This window comes from Penicillium digitatum, chromosome 6 (assembly GCF_016767815.1).
Source record: "Penicillium digitatum chromosome 6, complete sequence".
Classification (NCBI taxonomy): Eukaryota; Fungi; Ascomycota; class Eurotiomycetes; order Eurotiales; family Aspergillaceae; genus Penicillium; species Penicillium digitatum.
In genome coordinates this window covers 2,204,414-2,228,055 of record NC_089389.1, presented here as the reverse complement: position 1 = coordinate 2,228,055, position 23,642 = coordinate 2,204,414, and the positions used below count along the sequence as shown (strand labels likewise).

General features: G+C 48.2%; 9 protein-coding genes across 9 annotated transcripts; 2 read left to right on the top strand and 7 right to left on the bottom strand.

Moving 5' to 3' along the window:
* Positions 1-565: 565 nt before the first annotated feature.
* Positions 566-2,805, bottom strand: Pdw03_5806 (Major facilitator superfamily, general substrate transporter; the record flags this gene model as incomplete). The annotated part of the gene is made up of 8 exons (XM_014682797.2): positions 566-1,452; positions 1,505-1,617; positions 1,675-1,864; positions 1,928-1,999; positions 2,053-2,119; positions 2,194-2,438; positions 2,522-2,547; positions 2,708-2,805. 8 exons carry the CDS (start codon positions 2,803-2,805, stop codon positions 566-568), a joined length of 1,698 nt encoding a protein of 565 aa, XP_014538283.2.
* A 1,186-nt stretch (positions 2,806-3,991) lies between these two features.
* Pdw03_5805 (Glucose-6-phosphate 1-dehydrogenase) lies at positions 3,992-6,163 on the bottom strand (the record flags this gene model as incomplete). Its single annotated transcript, XM_014682795.2, has 8 exons — positions 3,992-4,104; positions 4,171-4,827; positions 4,884-4,968; positions 5,022-5,219; positions 5,286-5,636; positions 5,694-5,714; positions 5,768-5,840; positions 6,120-6,163. The coding sequence occupies 8 exons, from the start codon at positions 6,161-6,163 to the stop codon at positions 3,992-3,994; spliced, it is 1,542 nt and encodes a 513-aa protein (XP_014538281.2).
* Positions 6,164-8,220: 2,057 nt separating this feature from the next.
* On the top strand, positions 8,221-8,999 carry Pdw03_5804 (60S ribosomal protein eL33; the record flags this gene model as incomplete). The annotated part of the gene is made up of 5 exons (XM_014682794.1): positions 8,221-8,245; positions 8,383-8,392; positions 8,542-8,595; positions 8,662-8,804; positions 8,902-8,999. The coding sequence occupies 5 exons, from the start codon at positions 8,221-8,223 to the stop codon at positions 8,997-8,999; spliced, it is 330 nt and encodes a 109-aa protein (XP_014538280.1).
* A 1,248-nt stretch (positions 9,000-10,247) lies between these two features.
* On the bottom strand, positions 10,248-10,703 carry Pdw03_5803 (Zinc finger, C2H2-like; the record flags this gene model as incomplete). The annotated part of the gene is made up of 1 exon (XM_014682793.2): positions 10,248-10,703. One exon carries the CDS (start codon positions 10,701-10,703, stop codon positions 10,248-10,250), a length of 456 nt encoding a protein of 151 aa, XP_014538279.2.
* A 1,607-nt stretch (positions 10,704-12,310) lies between these two features.
* Pdw03_5802 (Zinc finger, C2H2-like) lies at positions 12,311-12,737 on the bottom strand (the record flags this gene model as incomplete). Its single annotated transcript, XM_066101171.1, has 2 exons — positions 12,311-12,512; positions 12,580-12,737. 2 exons carry the CDS (start codon positions 12,735-12,737, stop codon positions 12,311-12,313), a joined length of 360 nt encoding a protein of 119 aa, XP_065958111.1.
* A 1,516-nt stretch (positions 12,738-14,253) lies between these two features.
* Pdw03_5801 (uncharacterized protein) lies at positions 14,254-15,306 on the bottom strand (the record flags this gene model as incomplete). The annotated part of the gene is made up of 4 exons (XM_066101170.1): positions 14,254-14,496; positions 14,548-14,847; positions 14,908-15,002; positions 15,174-15,306. The coding sequence occupies 4 exons, from the start codon at positions 15,304-15,306 to the stop codon at positions 14,254-14,256; spliced, it is 771 nt and encodes a 256-aa protein (XP_065958110.1).
* Positions 15,307-16,648: 1,342 nt separating this feature from the next.
* On the bottom strand, positions 16,649-18,638 carry Pdw03_5800 (MFS drug transporter, putative; the record flags this gene model as incomplete). The annotated part of the gene is made up of 5 exons (XM_066101169.1): positions 16,649-17,283; positions 17,344-17,876; positions 17,927-18,237; positions 18,310-18,339; positions 18,405-18,638. 5 exons carry the CDS (start codon positions 18,636-18,638, stop codon positions 16,649-16,651), a joined length of 1,743 nt encoding a protein of 580 aa, XP_065958109.1.
* A 1,664-nt stretch (positions 18,639-20,302) lies between these two features.
* On the top strand, positions 20,303-21,940 carry Pdw03_5799 (uncharacterized protein; the record flags this gene model as incomplete). Its single annotated transcript, XM_014682790.1, has 1 exon — positions 20,303-21,940. One exon carries the CDS (start codon positions 20,303-20,305, stop codon positions 21,938-21,940), a length of 1,638 nt encoding a protein of 545 aa, XP_014538276.1.
* A 378-nt stretch (positions 21,941-22,318) lies between these two features.
* On the bottom strand, positions 22,319-23,547 carry Pdw03_5798 (Calcium binding modulator protein (Alg2), putative; the record flags this gene model as incomplete). Its single annotated transcript, XM_014682789.2, has 4 exons — positions 22,319-22,341; positions 22,407-23,370; positions 23,421-23,439; positions 23,507-23,547. The coding sequence occupies 4 exons, from the start codon at positions 23,545-23,547 to the stop codon at positions 22,319-22,321; spliced, it is 1,047 nt and encodes a 348-aa protein (XP_014538275.2).
* Between the last annotated feature and the right edge of the window lie 95 nt (positions 23,548-23,642).

The window sequence follows — 23,642 nt, the reverse complement described above, 5'->3', positions numbered from 1 at the left end:
AGGTAGATTTGGAACATAAGAAACGGGCGCTTATATGAAAAAAAACAGAATACACCAAAAAAGGACAAACTGCTCTGCTGAGGATCCGCCTCAGCTCTGACCCAATTCTGATTAATCAGTTAGCGTCAGGTGAAGTCACATGGACAGTTTGAGCCCTAACTATCCATGTTCTATGAGCCCGACATTGAGCCTTGCTTTGAACCTGGCTTTGAGCGCCTTCATCAAAGTGGCAGCTAAAATTGGATATAGAACCCCATCTGGTAGGGGTAACATGGTACCCATAGCTACCTTCGTACGTACGTAGGCATCTAAGCATGTAATATTATGTAATATGGATGTACGTGCCAAACCAAAAAAAAAGACGAAAACTCCTATTATGGAGGACAGATAAAGGGCCCGGCGCACTATACATGTAGAGTCTCTTAATATGCGCATATGCACAAACCAAAAATCTCAACCTCAGTCAAGACAAGAATCGTATGCAGGATACATCGGGAATTGGGCCAAAATAAACGACTACTCATCGCAACGGATCGTGACTTTGCAGCCGTTGCGGACTGCTTGTTCATAATATATACCGCAGTCGACGGGTAGCCTCAGCAGCCGCAAGCGCGCTGATTGCCCCGATAAAGAGACAGATGGAGATGGCATTATACCTATCCTTATCCAGATTCATCCACGAATCTGAGTTGTTGTCAGATGTGGATTCTGCGGCTGGTTCGAATATGCTAAAGACAATCCAGCTGATAAAGGTGCCCACGAATTGGGGCAGGGTCGTGTACACATTCAGTACGCCCAGATAGATTCCGGCTAGTTCGCCTGTTGATGGGATATTAGATGCGTGTTCCTCCTCGTCGGTGTCGCTGTCAGTGAAATCATGGTGGTTCAGCCGGAGGACATCCAGCTCAGTGTCGGCGGCGTTGTTGCGCAGACTTGCTGAGGTGATCATTGTCACGCCGGATCGGGAGGGTGGTATTACCGGGGAATAGCCGCCCATTGTTAGTTTGTTAATTTCCACGCCCATAAAGGCAAATGGAGCCCAGCCGCTGATTGCCCACGGAATACCGCAGACCGCTACTAGGAATGTTGCGAAGGCGCGGGAGTGAGCTAGAGGGGCGAAAACCATTGTGGCGGCGAACATGATGTGGGAGATCAGCCAGGCGGTTTGAAGGTCGGGTCGAATTGCAGTAATGGCTTTGAGAACCGCTGCGACCTTTGGTGGAGGTCGTGCGGTGAACCGGGTCCGCTTGGTATCTGGCTGCATGATGCAAAATGGTAGGAGGACAGAGCTGAAGACTGTGATGAATGAGAAGACTGTTAATGAAAGACTGCCCACGCGGCCGACTTCACCAAGCATATCTGTTGCTTTGGCCATGTCATCTTTCGGTACTTCATAACGGAAGTATGTTTCACCAACCCAGGTTGTGCTGTAGAAGAGGAAGGGGAACCAGCCTGCTTGATGTTAACATTGTTAATTTCCTGGCAAGCGCAGAATTTTCCCTACCAATCCATGCCCAAAATTGGGCCCAGCAGATTGCCTGGATGCGGGGCGGTAGCTCGAAAGTAGTTTTGAAGAGTTGAGAGAGGACCTGAATAGCACCAGCACTTCCGTCATCCCTGTTATTTCTTAAGAATTAGTTGATCGTGACAAGTCTTGGCTCACGTTCGACAAACCTTGCCGATATAAGAACTCGCTCTTTGACCGAGTATGACGTGATTGCAACCGCCGCTATCAATGACAAAGCAGCGATCACTGTCATCTGCTTGAACTGCGTATCTCCAAGAAAAGTACCAAAGATGCTAACAGTATCGAGAGCACCAACCACATAAGCAAAAAGCTGGCCAATGGCAGACATTCTCCCGGCTGCAAAACAAAAAAATATCAGTTGGCTTTTCTCAAGCTGAAACATTTGGGGAAGGGCCATACCCCATGCGGATCCAGCTTGTTGTGATTGAATCGGTAGCGTATCCACAATCAGACCGCGACAGCACGCTTGAACTAAGACATTGTAAGTCACCTTCATTTGAGGCTTGGGCATGTCTGCCACTTACCAACGTTGATGGAGAAATCCACCGCATAAATACTCAACACAGCCAGGGCAATTGTGCCATTCTTAGCCTGTAAAATAAAATTTGAGCGTCCAAATAACAATTCGCTTAGCCAGATAAAGGTTCCAATAGAAGGATAAGTACCTTTTCCGGATCTTTGACAAACAAACCGACAATCTCTGCTGTCCATCCCAAGACAAGCAGACAGAAAGCGACAACAAATGATCCAAAGACCATGAAAGGTCTACGCCGACCCCACTTCGATCGTGATCGATCGGCAATAACTCCAATAAGAGGCTGAATAATCAATCCAGATAACGGGCCAGCAATCCACACCAACGAAGTCTTGGACTTTGTCAATCCGAGCTGAAGAAGGTAAGGTGTACAATCTAACAAGAAAATCAATCAAATCAGCCTTCATTATCCCGGAAGAGTCACAATGCACACAGCTTAGAACGTGGATAGCTCTTACAAGTCATCTCAGTACCCCACGTGAATCTAATCTCAAAAAAAAAAAAAACGAGTTAGCCACAGAAAACCCAACAATCCCTTAGAATCTCCAGGTGCCTCCAAAACCCCGCAAGCTAGACGACAGACAACTTCGCGCAGCATCTGACTCCGTATATCCAAGCGACAAAGAAACAGGGGTGATACGCACTGCAATCCCACCAAACTAAACGTCAAAAGCGCCATCCTGGTGGACTCATTCCGGCCCTTGATGGAGGGCGTCCCCACCCACCTCGCAGCCTGCGGCATCCTTATTACCCACGTGCTATCATGCACCCAATTTTTCGCGTTTAACCCAACCCCAGAATCGTCGGTGGTTGGTGGCGTAGCCAGTGACCTCTTCGAAAGTTGAAGACACCCGTCCGGAAGAGACGCGCAATTCAGAATCGAAATAACAAAGTGTGTGATCTAGAAAGCTTGTTTGAGGATGCTTCCCGGGGATTGGGAAAAGGCCCGGAAGGTATCTAATCCTTTCTGGCAATTGAGTCGCGTGCTGTTCTCGGGGGCGTCGGAGGAGCTCGCGGGGGCCGAAACTGTGCACGATACGTCCGCGATTCGTCGATTGTTGAGGGCGCAGGTTGGGGGCAGGATGCGTGAGTTGCAAATGAGGTGTCGAGAGGTTTGTCTACGCAGTCATCGGAAAGCGTCCATGGGAATTCCAAAAGAAAAGAGCTCTGTCAGAGTCGAAAAGGAAGGAGAGAAAATCCACTTTGGTCTGAGCGCCTCTCTGCGGGCCCTCTATGCGGGCCCCCGGCCTGGTTAATTTGCAAAAGACCCGCTAGAACCCTTATGCCGATCCCGGCTTGTCTTATCACAGGGCGATGGGCTTTTCTCTGTGTTCGGGTCTAGTTTCGTACCCTAAATGCGTTGGGTTTCTAACATTCCACGTTTGTTTGCAGCCAGCACTTGGGCTCAGCCTTATGTCAGCTTTTGGCGACATCCAGGTGGACCCGTGAACCGCCACGCGTGATGACGTAACTCGGTGCCAATTATAGAAACACCAGGATTGCACGGGAAATAAGTGCACTTGGCACACTTCGTATAGGGGCTCTGATCCTGTATAGCTCACCTAATTAGGAAAGTACTTTTGCTCAAGGGGCCTTCTAGAACTATGTACGTAGGACATGCTGTCAACCATTAAACCCCCATGAGACACTACAACATGCGTGGATGACAGCTGATTATATAACCCCCAAGCTAAAAGGGACGGCATTTACCACAGAGTAGAACAAAAAAAATGCGTAAATATCTTTCATTGCGTGCGTCGCATCCAATTCTTTTATGAATTGGTCTCGAAAACCCAAGTATCACAGTATGACGCGACCCCTGCCGGCCGGCCGATCAACCAATCCAGAGTCAGAAAATAGAGATTTTAATTCCTTTGTATCCCGAATCCGCTTCCCATAATCATCGTAAACAGCTATACTCCGAAGACCTACAGCCGATTGGGGGCTGAGGTAGTGACGGGCCACTGGTAGCCAGCGGCGTCGCTGAACTTGTAGCCGTATGAGGCGGTGAAGTCATCAAGGACGGCGGGTCCACGAGAGCCTAGATCAATGCAAATTAGCTCTATGTCTTGGTTGGAAAAGTAAAAAATAAGGTGGGTAAACTCACCATAGGGGTACTCCATGGGAATGATCTCCTTATTGTCATCCAAGTAGTGCAGGAGGGGAGTGAAAATGCGCCAACTGGCATCCAGCTCGTCGTCACGGACGAAGTTGGAGTGATCGCCCTTGAAGGCGTCCAAAATCAGAGACTCGTAGGCCTCGGGGATCTTGAGGTCGGAGAAGCGGCGGCGGTAAGTCAAGTCCAGCTCGGTAACCACCGTCTGCATGGAGAGACCGGGCAGCTTGGAGTTCATCTTGATATAGACGGACTCGTTGGGCTGGACACGGATGACAAGCTCGTTACGGGGGATGTCCTTGAAGATACCGGAGGTGACATCCTTGAACTGGATGCGGACCTCGGTCTTCTGCTCGTTCAGGGCCTTTCCGGCCTTGAGAATGAAGGGAACACCGTCCCAACGCTCGTTCTTAATGTATGCAACCATCGCGCAGAAAGTCGGGCAACGCGACTCCTTGGGCACAGTATCGTCTTCCAGATAACCGGGCTTGCTGCCGTCGAGGGAGCGGCCGTACTGGCCAATGATGACGTTCTTGGGCTCAATAGCATCCATAGCGCGCAGAACACGGACCTTCTCATCACGGATATCCTCAGAAGAGAAGGAGATAGGGCGCTCCATGGCAAGCAGTGTGAGAACCTGCAGAAGGTCTAAATTATTGTTAGCATCTTTCTTATGTCTAGCCAGTGCGACTAAATATACTTACGGTTCTGCATAACATCACGGATGATACCGAACTCGTCGAAGTAGCCACCGCGGCCCTCAGTGCCGAAAGGCTCTTTGAATGTGATCTGCAGCGGATATTAGAACCCGAATTCCAGAATGAGATCGCTTCATCACATACCTGAATGTTATCAATGTGGCGACGGTTCCATGTGGCATTGAAGAACTCGTTGCCAAATCGCAGAATTAGGATGTTCTTGACCATTTCCTTACCAAGGTAGTGATCGATACGGAAGATCTCATCCTCCTTCCAGTTGGGCTCCAAAGCCTTATGAAGGTCGCGCGAGCTCTGAAGGTCCTTGCCGAAGGGCTTCTCGACCTTTTGAAAAGAATAGATGCATCAACATGAGGTTCGTTTTGGGCCAGGCTGTCCATTAAAACTCACAATAATGCGAGCGAGACCACTCTTAGGGTAGCAGTTGCGCTTCAGCTGCTCGGAGACAGTGGTGAAGACACTGGGCGGCAGTGCCATGTAGAACACGCGGTTCTGCTCCTTCGATTGACGTTTGTTCTCGATCCCCTCAAGGTGCTTGTTCAGGTTGATGAACGAATCATCTTGATCATATTGGCCGGAAACATAGGTGCACATCTTGCAGAACTGATCTAATTGATCTTCAATTTCCTTTGTGGGAACCTTGATGTACGAGCGAACGCGCTTGAGGTATTCGTCGGTGTCCATCTTTGTCCGCGCATATCCGACGACCCGAATGTCCTTGGGAAGGAATTTGTTGCGGAACTATGTCAAAATTGTAAGTGGATCAGAAGTGGAATTGTTAGTGGAAATAGCACACACAAGGCCAAAGAGTGCAGGGAACTATAAACTGGTTAGTTCGTTAGAGTCATCACATCCTGGGGGGAGGAACGAACGGTCTTCTTCTTCGCCAGATCACCAGATGCGCCTAGTACCACGATGATAGTATCATCCTTAAGTTCGATGGAGCTAAATGCGATATCCATTGTTAGCGTTGTGTTTGATTGACCGAGAAAGATTTTTGCAATTGACGCGGCAATTGAGGGGTTGAGTGGGGGAGCTCTTTGAGCAGACCCAGTCTGCGAAAGCTTTCAAGGGAGGGATTGACTATTTATCGGGATGAAGGCAATAACTCCAAAAAAACACAATTTTGTGGATAAGTAGAGGTCGAATTGAGCTGAGGACAGCTGGTGGGCTTCCGCAACCGGGAGGGGGAGTGATGTCAGAGACACAGGAGGGGAAACTCACCCAGCACCCTGGCGGTCATCGGTCTGGTTGATCACACTAGACATCTTGCACCAGCCGCTTTAATACACAGAATGAAGAAGAAAATTAGTGCGAGTTTGGAAAAGGAAAAAAAGAAGAGGAAGATTGTTGAGGACTCCAACAGGATCCGGCGGAGTACTTTTTAACGGAAGTCGCTCACAGCTTCGGCAGGTGGGGCTTCTGCTTGGGTATCGTATTTTATGACTTCAAGGTATTTATCACTTTTCTTTGTTTTTTGGTTTTTTTGGGGGTTTTTGGTTTTTTGTTTTTCTTTTACGGAGGATAGTCTACCGATGTGTCTTGTCTCTCATTTTAGTAAAATTTAATGCTGGCCTTGGGATCTGCTCCTGGCCTCATGGCAAATTCCAGTCAACTTTCTTATATCAAGTCTTGCTTAAGTCCGATCTTTAAGATCGCTCTATTGTCACCTTCAACATTGGCTCTTAGATCCCATGGGATCTTACCCGTTTTGATTTTCAATAGCCCCGCGGAGGCTAACACCTTGGTAGGGCCATTAGCGCTGCTTGTAACTATGCGGGCTTGAACTCGGGTCGGGGTGATACAAAGTGCACCGGATCAATTGCTAATAGTGTCCGATGTGAATATGTCACTTATCCTTGTTCTGATACTAAATCCCTGTGTCCATTTAAGTGAGGGAAAAAAAAGGGAGGTCATCTGATAAGAGGTGCAGTGCACCTACAAGTGCTAAACTGGCTGAATTCGATCGTAGAGCGGCAGGCATCTAGATATAACAATGTCGAACATTATCACTAACTATGAAGGATGTTCAATGCTGTTTTAGAGAGTACTAGCATTTATGCACACTACGGTCAGATTTGCGGTCAGCCTGTAAATCATATCATGCACATGTTCCTAAAGCGGAGCTACTCCGTAAATTTGAAAAAACAAGCCACCACATCACATTGAGGGGAAGTTTGCAAAATGCCCACTAAAATCCCACAAGAGGGTGCATCAAATTTTAAGTACCAAACCTGCAAGAACAGGTATCAACAGAATACCACGTATCTTGAGCACGCAACTTGATAAGGACTTCTACCGGTGACCCAAATCGTGGGGATAGATCGGCACATTTGTCATGGTGTCCCAGACGGATTCTATTCTCCCGCAAGAGGCCACTTTCTTAAATCCGGGTTGAGACTGGTATTAACCCGATCTACGATTTGAAGGGTCCGAATCCGGAGCATGCATATTAACCGTTGAGTATTACTTGGGGCTAGACTAAATTTACTACTTTATCTATGCTCTAACGCTAGTCCAGTTCCTGAGGTCTCTCGTACGTGTCTTGAAAATTGCCACAAGTTTCGATAATTACATTTGAATACATATACTCCGTATAACCGGTCTCAAATGCAATCAGTGATCCGTCAGCCAGGATGTGGGGCAGGATACAGGAACTTCTAGATTTCCCAATCAGTGGTCTCGGTCTGAAGTATACAATATACCCGAAGGCTACCGGGATCAAGTCTCTGTTATCCTTTGAAACTGTTTGTTATTCCTGTTTCGAGGAAGCTGGCTAAGATGAAGATATTTGTTCACTACTTAGACCTGCGATAGCCTTGCGAATTGTTTCTTTTTTCTTGAATGAAACCTTCCAACTTTGAAGGTGGGAACCTCTGTCGTCATGGCTCAAGTTTGTCAGCCGGACAGCTGCAGAAAGAGGGCTTGGGCGTGCCGGTCGGACTACTGTAGCCCGAGTGGCAGAAAAGAACAGTAGGGCGGTAATTGATCGGTAAATAGCCACTCAGGACTCGGACCGGAGAAACAAGAATCCCTCCAAACGCTTATCTCATCTCTGATTCTGCCCATCTAATCGCTGACATAAGACACGAGGCGGTGTGTCTATCACGGGATCTCGCTTAGCCCTGGTTTAGTCACGTGGACTGTGGCTCGCTAAGATCCCGTTTGGGCTAGGGCGAAAACCAACACACGGCTGCCCAAATTGATTGTGCGCCTGACTCTATCGAAGCGACGACAACCACGACAAACGGGAACGACTTTTGATCTTGCGGGTCATTCCTTCGACTTTCTTTCCTTGCCCGCTCCCCAGAGAAACGCCGACACAATGCCTTCGGAACAAGGACACCGCCGTGAGTGAATCCCTCGAACGTCTTATCGATCGTCGTTTTGGTGGTCTTGAAATCGCAAAGCGGCATCTTGAGGATGCACCTTGTGTGATTGCACAATGGGCAAAGGACACGTGCTAACTACTTTCTTCTTTTTCTAGTCTACGTCAAGTAAGTTACCAGCGCACTTTCATCGCCGCACTTGAGAACACACCAAATCGAGATGGAGGACGGATTCGATTTGGGGAACAAGACATCGCCATTCCAGTCGAAGCATTACATGATGTGTACAGAGAGTTAATGCAAGTTTCTTTTGACAGGGGACGTCACCTGAGCTTCCAGCGCTCCAAGCACAACCTCACCCCCAACACCAGGTATCTACACCCTGCGCACAAGAAACTCAATGCTCGATGAATGGAATCTGATATATGGTTGTACAGCTTGGTCAAGATTGAGGGTGTGGATGACACCAAGTCCGCCAAGTTCTACCTCGGCAAGAAGGTCGCTTTCGTCTACCGTGCTAAGCGTGAGGTCCGCGGCTCCAACATTCGGGTGATCTGGGGCAAGGTCACCCGGCCGCACGGTACGTGAATGCAAAAGCCAGTCTCATGACCATTTCTGAATGGCCCTCTGGGTCTGGGATACCCGAACTTGAATTTCGTATATCTAACTTGTCTCAGGTAACTCCGGTGTTGTGCGCGCCAAGTTCCGCAACAACCTCCCCCCCAAGTCTCTCGGCGCTACCGTCCGTGTTATGCTCTACCCCTCCAACATCTAAACGGCTTCTTTGTGTTGTTTTCAGTGGGCGATTCCATTCTTCGCACAGACGGTCGGTCAGGCAAGGAAAAGTCGACGGAACGAGCCGATGTTGATTTGAGGTGATGGAGTTGGCGGGTTGATAACGTTTCGTTCGTGGGAGAAGGCAGGGCCAACACAGCCCTACGAATCAAAAAATTTACACTTTCATAGCTGTGTTGACCAGAGATACTGGGAACGAGTTTTTGTCTCGATAATTCTCCTTGTTCTTACAATTGGCGAGCATGATGTGTCTGGTCGCGCAGCGTCACTTCTCCCATTGTGTATCTGACGCTTAAACGTACCAAATTCCATACCATTTCAAATTTCAACAGACCGGTCAATCGATCCGCTTCTTCGTGCGTCTGTCTTTCCGTCTCTGGTTCTAGAAGAGATCGCATCTCCTTGTTCTGGCTCCAATCTACCACGGCATGCTTCCGTTGCAACCCTCAAATATACACCCACGGCAATAGAGATGAACAAACCTCGGTAGTAATATTTTAATATTTTTAGATTAGCTATAGCTCTAGCACCCATCGACCCCGTGTGACCTGATTTGGCCTGATTTGGCCTGATTCCCCAGGTTGTGATGTGGATCCGCCCCATGTCAACCGCCTGAACTTGGCAAAAGAAAGCACTCTTTCCACTCTATTTGTTTATTTAGAGGTTTCATGTTCCGTGGTATTGCAAAAATAATTACTACGCGCTTTTTCTCGTGTTCTGAATTCTCACAAGCCAACAGTGTATGTACACTTATATATACATAATCCTGACATTAAATCTGCCATGAACTCCACTCTATCCGAGATATATGTTCCCGACACCACAACAAAAACCCTTGATCCTAAGCACCCAACCACTCAGACATTCCAACACGAGTCTTGAGGCTTACAATATTTCCCTGTGAATCAACTGTCTATGCGCTTTCAAAATTTATCCTGCCGACTTGAAGCATGGTCACACAAGGGACACTTGAAAGCCCGTGGATCAACAGGCTGAGTCTGGATGTGTCGCATGAGCACTTCTTTCCGCGAGAATAAAAGGTCAGATTGGCAGTCCTTCCATTCGTATTTGAAAGTTCCGTATGTACTGCTGTCTCTAGACGAAGTGCGCTTAGTGAATCCGCACGATACTTACGATTGCCCCAGAGGAAAGGAAGAGAATACACACTTTCTTTTGGCTGCAGGGCAACGAGAATGACAGGGCGTTTTGATCTGGCTAGCCTTCTTGCCTACCTCACCTGAAGTGTCTCTTTTATTGTGGGAATTAAGACAGAGAGATCATCCCACGCACTGGGACATCTGGTGTCGGAGAGACGTGCCGAGGAGAGGGCAATGATGCTGGTTGCTCGGGGTGGAACGCATCTGAGGCTGTGGTTGTTGACAGAACGCTTCATGATACTTGGATCTAGAGGCGAGGATGAAGGAGTGGGAGACAACATTGACCCAAGGGCAGCGGGAGTGGGGGGGAACTGCGGGGATGGAATCTGCAGCTGAAAGTTGCATGAAGGAAGCCGAGCAGTGGGCGTCCACGTGGTGGTCGATGGATCAGGCGACGGAGACATGAAAAGAGTCTCGGGCTGTTTGATATACTCGGTTCTCCAATTCTCCAACTCGCCATCAGGCCACTGAAAAGCGGCCTCCAGGATAGTTGAGCTGTTGTTGTTGCGTGTTGGCCGCGCCATCATGGTAAAATTGCCGACCTGGATGTAGAAAGTGATCCAAATCACGTAAATGCCAAGTATGCGGATGGGTAAAAAATCAGTTCTTTGAGCAGATGAATGGCAATCAGGCATTTATAAAGTCTGAGTCATGGCGATTTTGGGCATGAAATAGGTCATCTTTACTAAAAGAAAAAGAGTAATACGAAATCAGGGAAAAACAATCTTAGGAGACGCAACTATTCGGAACTTCATCCAGATCTGTTCTGGAATACACGTCTTACATCCTAGAAAGCAGAGGCTTTTGTTTTGTTCTCTGCAGTAGGTTCACGCTCAGAGATAAGCGCAGTTCCAAATAACACTGCGATCAATGGGTGGGCTTTTTTCGGGCTGAGCAGATGGCCAAGTCTTCCAGAATCACTGGCTGCATGGAATTCACAACTTGTGTTCTTGATTTTTCAGTCTTTGACCCCAAAATGAAAGGCTAAAGCGCCAAGGGGATAGTCCGACGTGTGACAATGCTGCATACCGCGAGCCAATCTTGTCTATACAGCCCTATCACTAAATGGAATTCATCATGGGGACTTAGAATAATTGGCATGCATAATTCAGAGATCTTGACTTGGTGTTAGATTGTCAGTAGATCCAATGTGGTCTATTAAAATTTCCCATGAGATTACAATATCAGCATGCTGCTAGAGTTTGTGTGTAGTATTCCCGGAATCGGGCGTAGAAAGTGGTTAATCTTCAACGACGAACTTGTTCTTGTTGATTGCCAATTCATCTTCAGGCCGATCATTAACCATCCAAGAATGATTATTGGAAGTATACGAGAGATCAGCATACTCTCATTGCGAGGTTTGTTTCATTCCTTTCTTCTCTATTTTTCTTTTTCAACATCACTGACCCCTGTTTCTTTTAATGCTTGTACCTTTGCATCTGAATTTAGAATCTGATAAAGACAACTTAAGAGGCATCTAAAGAAAATCTTCCTGAGTGAATTAATCTACGAGTTGAACATAGATATGGCAGGGATCATGTTTCAGGGTTGCATTGCATCCGATAGGCCCTAGCGGTGAGGGCGGTTAGGAAAATTAGAATGTGATTACTGAATATTTGTTTGTAAGTGCTACAGTCTAGTGATAGCCATCCTTAAATAGAACGAGAGGTGAAAACTCCTCCCGATGGTGCCAGAGGAACTTCCATCGTCAAGTAAGGGTTCGGGAAATTTGCAGGATGCTGTAGACCTCCACACTGGCCAGTCCCAAATCTACTCCAGGATATTTAAAATCCAATGAACTATATTTAGTCCACAAGGTTTTAGTGTTGAGTGTGATTATACGTGATAGGAACTGCATTTCTGTGCGTGCAAAATGCTCACGCATGGGACGGAGTTTAGCTGCATGAGCTGACGTTCCTACAAGTTTTATTGCTTTAGGAATACTAGTCATTATCCTACTTCCTGCTCAAGTTCCCCATCTTTCTCGCTCCTAATCAAAGGATTGCTATTTCAAGTTTCAAGTACCAAAACTTCGGATGTCACTCAATATCAAACCAACTGCCAATCCACTCTGTTCGAAGCTAGGGACAAATTCCCCAGCAATCCCAGTATCACCGCAAAGCCAAGCCTTTTGTCACACTCGCTGCAAATAAAATTTGCCCATATGATCGGTCCAATTGTCCTGTCGACTGAACAGCTTGCCACACAAAGTGCATTCGAATGAGTGCGGGGCGACATGCTGCGTTTCGATATGACGCAGGAGAACTCCCTTGTGAGAGAACTTGCTGCGGTATTTGCAGTCTTTCCATTTGCATTGGTACGTGCCGTATAGCTTGCTAGAAGGACAAGGGTATTGTTAGCGTGGCAATGGCATGTAAGTTTAGCACCAGAGGAATGACTTGCTCGTGTTTTGGTTTGATTCTTCGGGTAGCGCCATAGATAATCCGGGCTTCAGGTCCTCTGATACCCGGTTGGAGTCTCTCTTGCCTAAAAGGGGCAGATGATTCGGATCCCGATGGTGTAGTGCATGCAGTACAAGGTCTAGAGCTTAAATAGCTCATGGAGGGCTCGCCGAGTCTATTTTTCTTGATCGAGGAAGGATGCACTAGATTGGGATTAGGAGAATCGAAGTCAGGTTGAGTCAAAGCAAAAGGCATGGGGTGTGGGTCAACCCACGAGCAAGTGCCGCAAGAGACCCACAAGGCTAAAATGGACCCGAAATGCTCGGAAAAGACTATGCCGAGACAAAAGGGCCACCAATCAACTTGCAGTGAGTGACTACCTTGGGCTATAAAAAGGGTAAAATTTGCCAAGAATCTATCAGGATGATTGAGAGGCATCAAAGAATGGCAGTCGAAGGCCCTAGACTTTGTCGACCATGTCGAAGTGAGGCCAAAAATGGTCACGTATCATATGAGACGAGTAAGCCTGGTTCAATCGCGCTTTGAATGAATTTTCACACACAGTATCAACTGACGGAAAACATTTACTCGTGACCTCGTTATCGCTAGGGATGCTTAACCACTTGCGTATACCGGTAGCGGGTGGATACCTCATATGAAGCTCGAAGACATGTATCATTGGTACCTTAGGGCAGAGAGAGTGTATGAAGTGCTGTTTTCCATCGCCTGATCGCCACTTACCCTTAATCGTGAAATTGTACCAGGCAACTTCTTGGAGCTTCTTAAAGTCTGGTGGCCCCTGACGATCGAATCCTTCCCTGGATGATACGGACTCGATTGCAAGTCGAGGATGCAGATATATGAAGAAGAAGAACCTGCTGGATGGCATCAGAATGCCTGAAAAGTGACATGAATCAGAGGAGCATCACCTCCTCCAGCTTGTACCAGAGCCGACTTCAAAAATTTTCAAAAACCCACCCGAAACTGCGTTAGGAGACAGCAACGAGGAATGTCTCACTGTGATGATCCATCTTCAGCTGAATGGCGCATTGTGTGCAGGGTGGGAAGCTCCACCCCCTTGCTGATAGCCCAATTCGTAACAGTTGCTAAATTTGGACGAACGAGTTTTCTGTTCAGGGAGGTGGTGTTGCCGTAGAGACAATGATCCCGCCGCTTGCAAACGTGACTATCCTCGACTCTACTGCACAGAAGTTGCTGTGTCGAGTAAATCTCAAGTTTGGTTTTTGCGGTTCTGTTTTCGCAGAGAAGATCATTCGACGGCCACGCCGAATTGACAACCGACATCTGCATGACGGCCGACTGGGCGCAGGTACTAGCATAGCACATCTCTTGGCTGTGAGAGTTCCCACCAGTGCCAACTGCTTCATACCTGCGTTTTGTCTGGTTGACCAGGTCTGCAAGATGACAGTATTCTGGTTATTTGTCTCGATGCTCCAGTGCCTTTTGCTGCTTTTTGCGAGAAGCTTCATCTTGGATTTTCATATACAGTTTACTGACGCAAAAGAAAAACCAACTGAAAAGTTGTCTGGAGGGATATTAAGGTCACTATTACGGTCCAGATGGGGCTTTGATTCCGCGAGTGGGATTTTCATGGGCCTAACAGCCGTAGGCCTTCCAGAAGGGAGTATTCCAGGTCTTCGAACTTGTGCCGTCACTAGCAGTACTTGACGGCGATGGCCTCACCAACCTCAGAATCGTCAACAAACTCTTGAACTATGTCGTTGAGGTCCTGACGTAAGGCCACAATGCCACTGTACCAGGAACGGACCGACTCCTCCGTAATACGCAACCGATGAGATCGCGTACTCTCAGCAATGAGTGCAGCCCACTCAGACTCGTACTGGGTACTATGGGGCGGCGGCGGCGGCGGCGAAAGGAGAGCGACATGGGCGGAAACCTACTACGCATAGGCATCCTTAACAGTGTATCAAAGAAAAGTTAGTCTTACAAAACACCAATGGGATAGAGCCAAGCTACGACCGAGATATGCCTGGGGCAAGTTGGTACCAGTGAGCGAATGCGCACGACGATGAGCCTTGACGAATTTATCGAAGGACGCGATCAAGTGATGAATACATGCTGCAACGCTGTCGACCAGGGCACGCGGCAATAGGAACTCGGACTCCTTATCACTATCATTGCCATCAAGCACCACACCGAAACCACCTTCACAGTTGCTCCAGAACTCTTCAACCCAGGACAAGCAGGCCAAAAGCTCAAAACGATGCCCTTCAATCCCCTCGGGGACCTAAGTGTTATCAGCACGAGTGAATACTGAAACGTCACAGCGACAACAACGAACACATACCGTCTCGCAAGGCTTATGCAAGCCATTACAGTGGAGACAATTCTTTCCATCATTTGTTTCGGCATAACAGCCGATGGAAAAAGGGCGCAACGAAACTAGGATTTTCGTAAATTGGAAGGCTTCGACTCAGTCTTCGAGACAAGCGATGACCCCTGGATCGAGCGTTCCTTCGATCTAGCTACAACTGATCTTAGACCAGCACTTCCATCGGTCGTAATCCGATAATTCGAGTCCCGACACGCTTGAACGTCAAGGACTTCTCGCACAGACCACGAGTGATTGGAGATGAGTACAGAGGTGATTCACTCGAATTTTGACAATCTGGGTCATGGTAGCATGGACCTTGGCGATAGAGCCCCCATGTTCGCCAGCTGGGTATCTAAGTGCTGGATTCTTCATTGCATGTCTTCGCAGTCTCACTGGCATTCTGGGAATCGCGAACTCGTAGGTCCGTACCACGGAGCTGTTGCTTTAAAATTCCCACCGAGACTTGCCCATGGGTGTTGTTGAACAGATGCTCGACCCCACGTATAGGGCAAGTGTGAATGTGCCATCATCGTGATCTGCTTCGATAACGAAGCTGAGATAAATTCCAACCCGTGGCTCCTGCTTTGCATTTGGAAGGTGATTGAATACAAGCACAGATGGGTGCTCTTGATCGGAATCCTGAGCTCGCACCTCTGTGCCTCGGAGTTGCTGCTCTGACGTTTTCACCGTGCCTTTCTCGTGGGGTTTGTCAGACATGCAGCACCGCGTATGGATTCTAGTATAATAGTGATGGCTTCCACTGTGTCCTATGCACAGTGCATGGATGGAGGGTTAGCTGTGGCATGTGCTTGAACTGGAGTTGTCAACTTATTGTCAGCTCAAACAAAAGGCCAGAAGACAGATCATCTTAGGGCATACCCTAGGTTTGCTATATGAGGGAGAATTGAGAGAAGAGATCTGGTAACTGTGAAAGTGAAGTGAGAGAGAAGCTAGGGAAAGAGGTACGGGGAGCGAGGCTCAAGAGAAATCTTTCTATTGATGACCTGAAATAGCCAGTATTGAATCTCGGAATTCAAGCAGGCGGGGGAGATAACGGTGAATTATAGGGGCGAAGAAGAGTTATGGGTTTAGCCAGATCACTGCCGATAGATGAGGAGGAGGAGGAAAAATCACCTTTGTATCAGAATAAGAGTCTTTGATTCTGGGGCACAAATGGCCTTAGACACCTCAACACCGAATCGGAGCTGAAGGGGGAAATTAGTTTGTTGTGGGATCGGCGGGGCAAGGACTTGTTGAACATCTCAATTCCTTCATGATTGAGTTCATGATGGATAATTCTGTAAGTTTGGAGTCATTCAGATCTCATGATGGGTGTATAGTATGCTATAAGAGGCGGTTCTGGATGCATATGGGCTAGGAAATTGTAAAGTAACATGTGTTGTTTCTTAGGGGCCAAAATTTCCGACATGTTGACAGAGTATTGTGACTATAATTGCGTCCAGTGACATGTAGAGATTTTGAAACAAGGTATGCTAAGGACATATGATTTTTTGTGCAATTAGCTATTTTTATCAATGAAAAAGGCTCAAAATGCATCCTAACTAATCTGCAGACAGTAACAAAAAGGAAAAACTCCAAGGTAACCCTAGTGAGAGAAGTTTGGCGCTACAATAACAGAAGGACCCGATTGAGCAATATGCATTAACTTTTAAGGAGAAGATGTGTCATATAGCGCGGAGGAGAGAGAGAGAAGTTAGGCCTCTATTTCAGGCTTCGAGTTGTCCTTGCGCTGAGAGTCGATAAGCTCCTGACGGACACGCTCTTGCTCAGCAAGGCCGGTCTTCTGGATGGTGTGATTGCGAGTCAGCTCACGACGGCGGATGAAAATGGCGAGAACAAAGCCAAGACAAGCCATGCAGGTATAGAAGATCCACATGCGGTTCAGGGCATGTGTATATGCGCCGAGGACAACCTTGCGCTGGGAGGGAGTAAGCCTGCTGACGAGGGATTTGGAGGTGCCGCCAAAGGAAGCCACAACAGTCGCAGCGGTTTCAGCGCCTAGGGAGGCGATAAGCTTGGCTGATTGTTGACTCATCATGTTTTGGTAAATGACGGTGCCCAAAACGATGGACATCGAAGTGGAAAGTTGACGCACAAAGCCGAAAGTAGCTGTTGCCGTAGCCATGTCGGCGGGACGGATGTTGGCTTGGAAGGCGACCAAAGGTGCCTGGAAATTGGGGCCAACACCGAGACCGGTGATTAATTGGAATATGATGATACGGGGCCATGAAGCGTATGCCTTGAAGTCGATAAAAAGACCGAATCCAAGGGCCATCAGGGCCATGCCACCGATAATCAGCTCGCGGAAGCGGCCGGTCTTCTTCATGACTATACCCGTGGTCCCTGAGCCGACTGCAAGAGACAACACCAGAGGCAAGACATACACACCACTCATGATGGGATTTGACTGGAGGACTGTCTGAAAGTAAAGCGGCAGATAGTAGGTAGCGGCGATGAAGGTGAATCCGTGACAGAAACAAATGAGCAGGACGAGAATGTTGTACCACTCGTTGAACAGCCGCGGGGGAATGATCGGGAACTTTGCCAGCTTCCATTCCAGGAACATTGCCAGAGCCCATGTGAACACACCGAAGATAATCAGGCAGATGACGGTAGGTGAGGCCCAGGGGTAGTTGACACCCCCGAACTCCAACCCGAAGAGGAACATCAGGGTTCCACCGATGATTAAGAAAGTTCCTGTCCAATCAATGCAGCGCAGGCCAGCCCAGAATGGAGTCTTGGGCGATTCAATGTGAAGGAAAAGAACAAGGATAAAGAGCGAAACACCCCCCACAGGAAGATTGAGATAGAAACACCAACGCCAAGTCACATTGGTAGTGAAAGCTCCACCTACAATAGGACCAAGAGCGCCTGCGATGGCCCAGGTTGCACCGAAAAGGCCATAGTACATCGGACGATCTCTGCATACGTATTAGCTCTATTCCATCCTAAGACTAAGAAGTCACCATACCTCAAGCTGAAGAGATCCGAAACACTGATGTTTGCCAGGATGAGGATACCTCCACCACCAACACCCTGGACCGCTCGACCTGCGATGATTGTGGCCATGTTATGCGCCAAAGCACAGATCAGACTGCCAGCCAGGAAGATGACATTTGCCAAGACTATGATGGACTTTCTTCCCCAGATGTCACTGATTTTGCCCCACAGGGGAACACAGGCGGCATTCGCCAAAAGATATGCCGATGCGATCCATGAGAAACCGCTCTCGGAGGCATCAAACTGGGCGGCGATAGTGGGGAGGGCGGTGGAGATGATAGTCTGCGAAGGATCTATGTTAGTTAAAAGCCTAAGCAACCTATTCAGCAAAGGGGTGTATGAATGAGCACGTACCATGTCCAAAGCCGCCAAGAATACAGCCAACTAGAATACGACACCAAATTAGATTCTGTACTCCCCGAACATTCTCTCATCGGGAGATTTCTTACACAGAGCGCCGTCATCACAACTATGATCTTATTCTTGCCCATTTTTGCTGCCTGTGAGGGGACCTGATCTAGGGGCGCACCATTCGTTGCCTTTTCCGTCACATTCTCTGCATTGTTGGGTTGATCGGGGACCTCGGTTTCCTGTTCGGGGATATCGAGAGGCTTTTCCACGTTGGGTTGGTCGGAATCAGTACTACTGCTCAAAGCATCTGGTTGCTGGCGCTCGGTCTTCATGATGTGTTGGGGGCAATTAGAAACGAGGAAAGGTTTTCTCGAAAGATGAAGTTGTGGTCCGTCTCAGCTATCCAGTTTTTGCCGATCGCGGGAAATTTCTCTGTAGCTAGAATGATAGAACCATCATGATACGTATATAAAAGTAGGCGAACAGATCAGATCTGTTATTTCGGAGTTTGAAGGAATTGGTAAGAAAGCCGAGGTGCTAAATTAGGGAAATTGCACCAGCCAGGGAGTGGATCCCTGCAGTCGGGAGCGGCCTTTGGCACGCACCGATCCCGACCCTGTTTTTATATAAGCCACCTGAACTACATGTGACAAGAGAAAAAGCACACAACGAAGCCGAAAATACGGCCGACATATAGAAATACCCGGAGATGACCCCAGTTGGAAATGAACACGGTTGAGACATGCGTTAGTAGTTACTAGCAGTCCCTAAATGGGGTTGCTACTAGTAATGGAGTTAGGGCATGTGCTGTCTAGAATTACCCTCGGAGTTGGGAAATATGATCTACAACTTGAGATTGAGATTGAGTGAGAGTAAGAGCACAAATGAGACGAGGGAATGAGTAGCCATCAGTCACCAGAAAAGGATAAGTGAGCTTCTGATTTATGATCCATATAAGTTGACAAGCACATTGGTAAATTAAGTGAGAGGTCATACTCCTTGTCAACTTGAAGTGATCATTGCTGTCTTAAACAATAGAAGGATGATGAAAGGACCAGAAGACACAGTGGAGAAATACCTAGTGCCCGTCGCAGGACCCACCATGTAATCCTAGCACTAGCCATATGTGAGAGTCGGTTGAACAATCCCTGTCAAAGGCTCACGGCTGCCTAGGCAGTTACGTCAGATCATGTGATTGACTTCCAAGATTGGATTTGTCATCAAAAGTTGGCTCGTCGCCAAGGTCTAGACTCCGGAGTCTTAGCAGGTGCCAAGCATAAGCCGATGGAAGTGCGGACTTTTCTCGTCACCAAAGTTCTAACGTAGTAGAATCATAGTAGAGATTTCCACCGGGAATACCACACCTGTCTCCCAAAGGCCGAAATTCCGGTTCAAGATTAGCTACAATATCACGCCTAGGGAAACAGTTCTCGATGGAGGGCTAGTATTTTTGAAGCTAGTTCAGCTTGTTGCCTGGACAGATGAAAGTAAAAAGCTTCCATCTACACGCGATTTACAGGTACAGACGACTGTCTATTTGTTAGATCGGGAGGCTATTACTACCGACTTAATCAAGGCCATCTGGCTGAATGAACAGGCCGAAACGTGGGGGATAGTTGCGTCGAGCTACTTAACCCATAATGCACTAAAATTGGCCTGAGGGGATGTCTGCAGTCTTGCGGAGATTCTTACATCTATAGTTATCAAGTTTCGTGAGGGGAATTTTTTCGTTCGCTGGCCTGGCACTGACATCTCAACAGCAACAGGTGCGGGGTAAAAAAGAGAAGATAGCGCTAGACCTGAAAATGTGATAGCTTGGGCTACGTATTGACAGAAGCCCTAAAGTTTCAGCCCTAATTTCTTTTCTAGGACAATCCTATGCAGCTTCACGCGCTGCAACGCGTGAAGATCATTTCTCTAACAATCTTGTTCTCCACCTTCACCCTGAATTAGCACTCAGTGCAGCTTACATTCAGTGCGAAGCTCATATTCCATCATGGTCCACATTCAGGGGCTTCCCATAGAGCTTTTACATCTCATCTTCTCTTTTCTTGCTCCTCCAGAAGATGATCTCGACCAATTGAGCGGAGATCAAACCACGACAGCCAAAATTGGCAGTGCGAAGGAATTGAATGACAACGTATCTGACGATGGGGAATGTGATGTGATTGAGACTTTGCGGAATGTTTGTCTGGTTTCGCGGAAGTTTCGCGAGGTCGCCCAACCTCTACTCTTCCGTGAGCTCTATGATGATGGTTTAGCCGGTGATCTAAGCCCGACCATTCCATTTACCAAAACGATTTATCGACGTCCCGATCTCGGAAAACATGTCCACCAAATCATCATCATGCCTCTCCCATTCCATCCAGGTGCTTCCGATTCTCTTGCCGCAGAGGACGTTGAATTCTTCAAAGGCATAATTAAGGGCCTCCAATTGGCTGATGAGGAGGACACATGGATTTCGGCCATGGAAAAATCCGACCTCAGCATTTTCGCAGCGTTACTAGCCAACAGTGCCCCCAATCTTCGCGAGCTACATGTGCCAGTGCGCCAATTTCCAATCCAGCCATTTATCCAGCTGTTCAGTCATAATCCGGAGTTTTTGTCGAACCTTGAATCGATCTGGATTGAAAGCGATGACGAACTTTCCGGCTTCGATATTGCTTCCTACGAGAAATTTGTCACCCTTCCCAAGGTCACCTTTTCGACCTTTGAGTACGGTGATCTCTTCGACGAATCGTTCCCATCTACTTGGCTGCCTGGAACCTTGGAGACCCAGGAACTGGCCTTCCACCACTGCCATATCGACGCAGGTGCCATCAAAAAGTTCCTGCAAGCGTGCAAGAAGCTAAAAACCTTTACCTACAACAATTTCAGCTTGGACCCTAACGACCGACGCATCATGCGTGCGGGGACGGTGCCCGAGTTTGACGCTAAGCAAGCTCACGAAGCCGCCCTCATACATAAAGATACACTCGAACTGTTCCATCTCGAGTACGCAATGGAACTACCGGACGTCGATGATATCGAGCAACTCATTTCTAGTCACGTCAAGGTTGGCTCATTCCGCGATTTCTCCGTGCTTGAGACCATCCTCATCCCACAGGCTTCCCTTCCACCCCACCCTCAATTCCCCAGCTCGTTAGAGACACTCCATATCACAGACTGCAACTCATCTATCCGGGAGTTAACTCAGAACATCGCGGCAGACTGTAAAAATGGTCTTTATCCCAAGTTGACCAACGTCAAGGTATTTGCAATCGATATCACGCAGCCCATTAAGCTTCCTGGGCAACGTATTCCAGAGGGAAAAACACCAGAGCAGTGTTTCCTTGATCTGAAGGAGATGTTCAAAGGAACCAAAGTGAATTTCCAGATCTTGCCATATGAACTACCTGACTTTGATGATTACGATGATCTTGACGATTTTGATGAAGATCTCGGGTATGAGGAAGATTTCGAAGAAGCCGGGTTCGACCATTATCCACCAGGAGCAGATCCTGACATGGGTCCAATCCCACCCCGGATTTTGGATTTACTTATGCAGCGGGCTATGAGAGACCCTGAATTTGCACAGCTTCACGCCGATGAGAATAGCGATGATGACTCCTGGGAAACTGATGACAGCGATTGAGCCAAGTAGTCTTGTTGATCCAGCCATTGATTCTGTTACAATATAATGATATCCCTGACCAGCGATGTAGACTTTACTGTGGCTTGCTTCTTCTCCGGAAGGTTTTACTTTGACGGATGAGTATACTTTGTATGCCTTGGAGAAGATGGCCAATACTTTGAACATCTCAGTTCGTTCATTCGTATTTCAAACCAGGTTGGGACTCAACAACTTCTCGATGAACATGCAATGACCAACGTGGTTTGGCAATTCTATGACAAAAACAGATGGGGGCGGGGGGGGGGGGGGGGTATAACGACGATAGCGGAAACGTAGAGAGAACACCACCACGAAAGAAAACGAAGAAGAATAGCACGTAGGATTGTGTGGCAGAATACTTTACTCCTGCAACAGAAGAATCTCTGTGGACCAAAAGTCCAGTTAGCCAATGATCCCCAACAACCACACAGCCGACACCATGACGTACCAGTCAAAGCCTCTTCAAAGCTCAGAGTAATATATCCATCCCGATCATCATCATACCGCTTAAAGACATCCGTCATCCGCTTCAGACTAATACAAGCCTGAACGAAAAGATCAAAGCCCATACCAGGAAGCCTAGAATCCTTCGGCGCATGGCTCATCTGCTTGGCCTTGCCTTCAAAGACGCCAAAGATAACAGAAATAAACTTCCCACTAAGACGGTATCCGAACGCAACAAGCGCCTTTTCAAACTCGGGCTGACTGACACGCCCACTGCGATCCTCATCGAAGCGATCAAAGAGCTCCCGCCATGCAGCCAGATACCGCCACAACGAGACAAATTCGTCGAAGTTGATTGTCCCATTACCGTCGCGATCGAACATCCGGATCATCAGTCTGACCGTCCGCGGGTGGAAGGACGTGTAATCGCCGTTTACGAGCGCGCTGCCAAGCTCGCCCTCAGTGAGGGCACCAGAGTGAGATGCGTTCGCAGCGCGGAAGAGTGGGAACAGTTGTTGCGGGTCATCGCTGGGTGCCGTCAAGGGCGGTGGGGCAGGCGATGGGGGAGGCCGCGATGAGGGCGGGGGTCGGTTGCGCTGGGGGTGCACTGGTGGGGGGCCAAAACCGTAATTTTGGGGCGGCGGGGACGGATGGAGGGGGTGATGACGAGACTGAGTCTGAGGCTGGCTGAGAGATTGGCCCGGAGGCCCATTTGCTGAAGAGGAGCGGCCGCTGTGGGAATGGGAGTGGGGGTGGGAGTGGGGGTGGTGGTGTTCGAAGCGTGAAGGCGCTGCGGCATATGCGTGTTGCGGGGGAGCGCTGGACGCAGAACTACGTGGAGGTATACCGCTGCTGTGAACTGTTTGCGGTGGTGGGCGAGTAGGGAGCCGTTTTTGATTGTAGCTCTGGGTGTGGCTGGAGGCGTGGCTTTGGCCTGACACCGTCATTTTGCTGATCATCTGCGCGACCTAAGCACCGTTAGCGGGAAGGGATATGAGATGGGTGACGGAATTTGCACCTCTTCTGGCTCAGCATGACTGTAGGATTCCACAGGTCAGTAATAAGCAACTGTAGACTCTCTCGTCAGATTGACTATGCACTTACGCCGGCAGCGCATCGGGATTGTAAGATTTGTTGTAAGCCATGGTCGGAGTCCTGGAGGTCAGGCAATCAAGAGAAAGAATGCGACCCAGATTCTGAAGTGCAACAAAGGTCAATTGTGAAATTGAAGGAGAGAGAA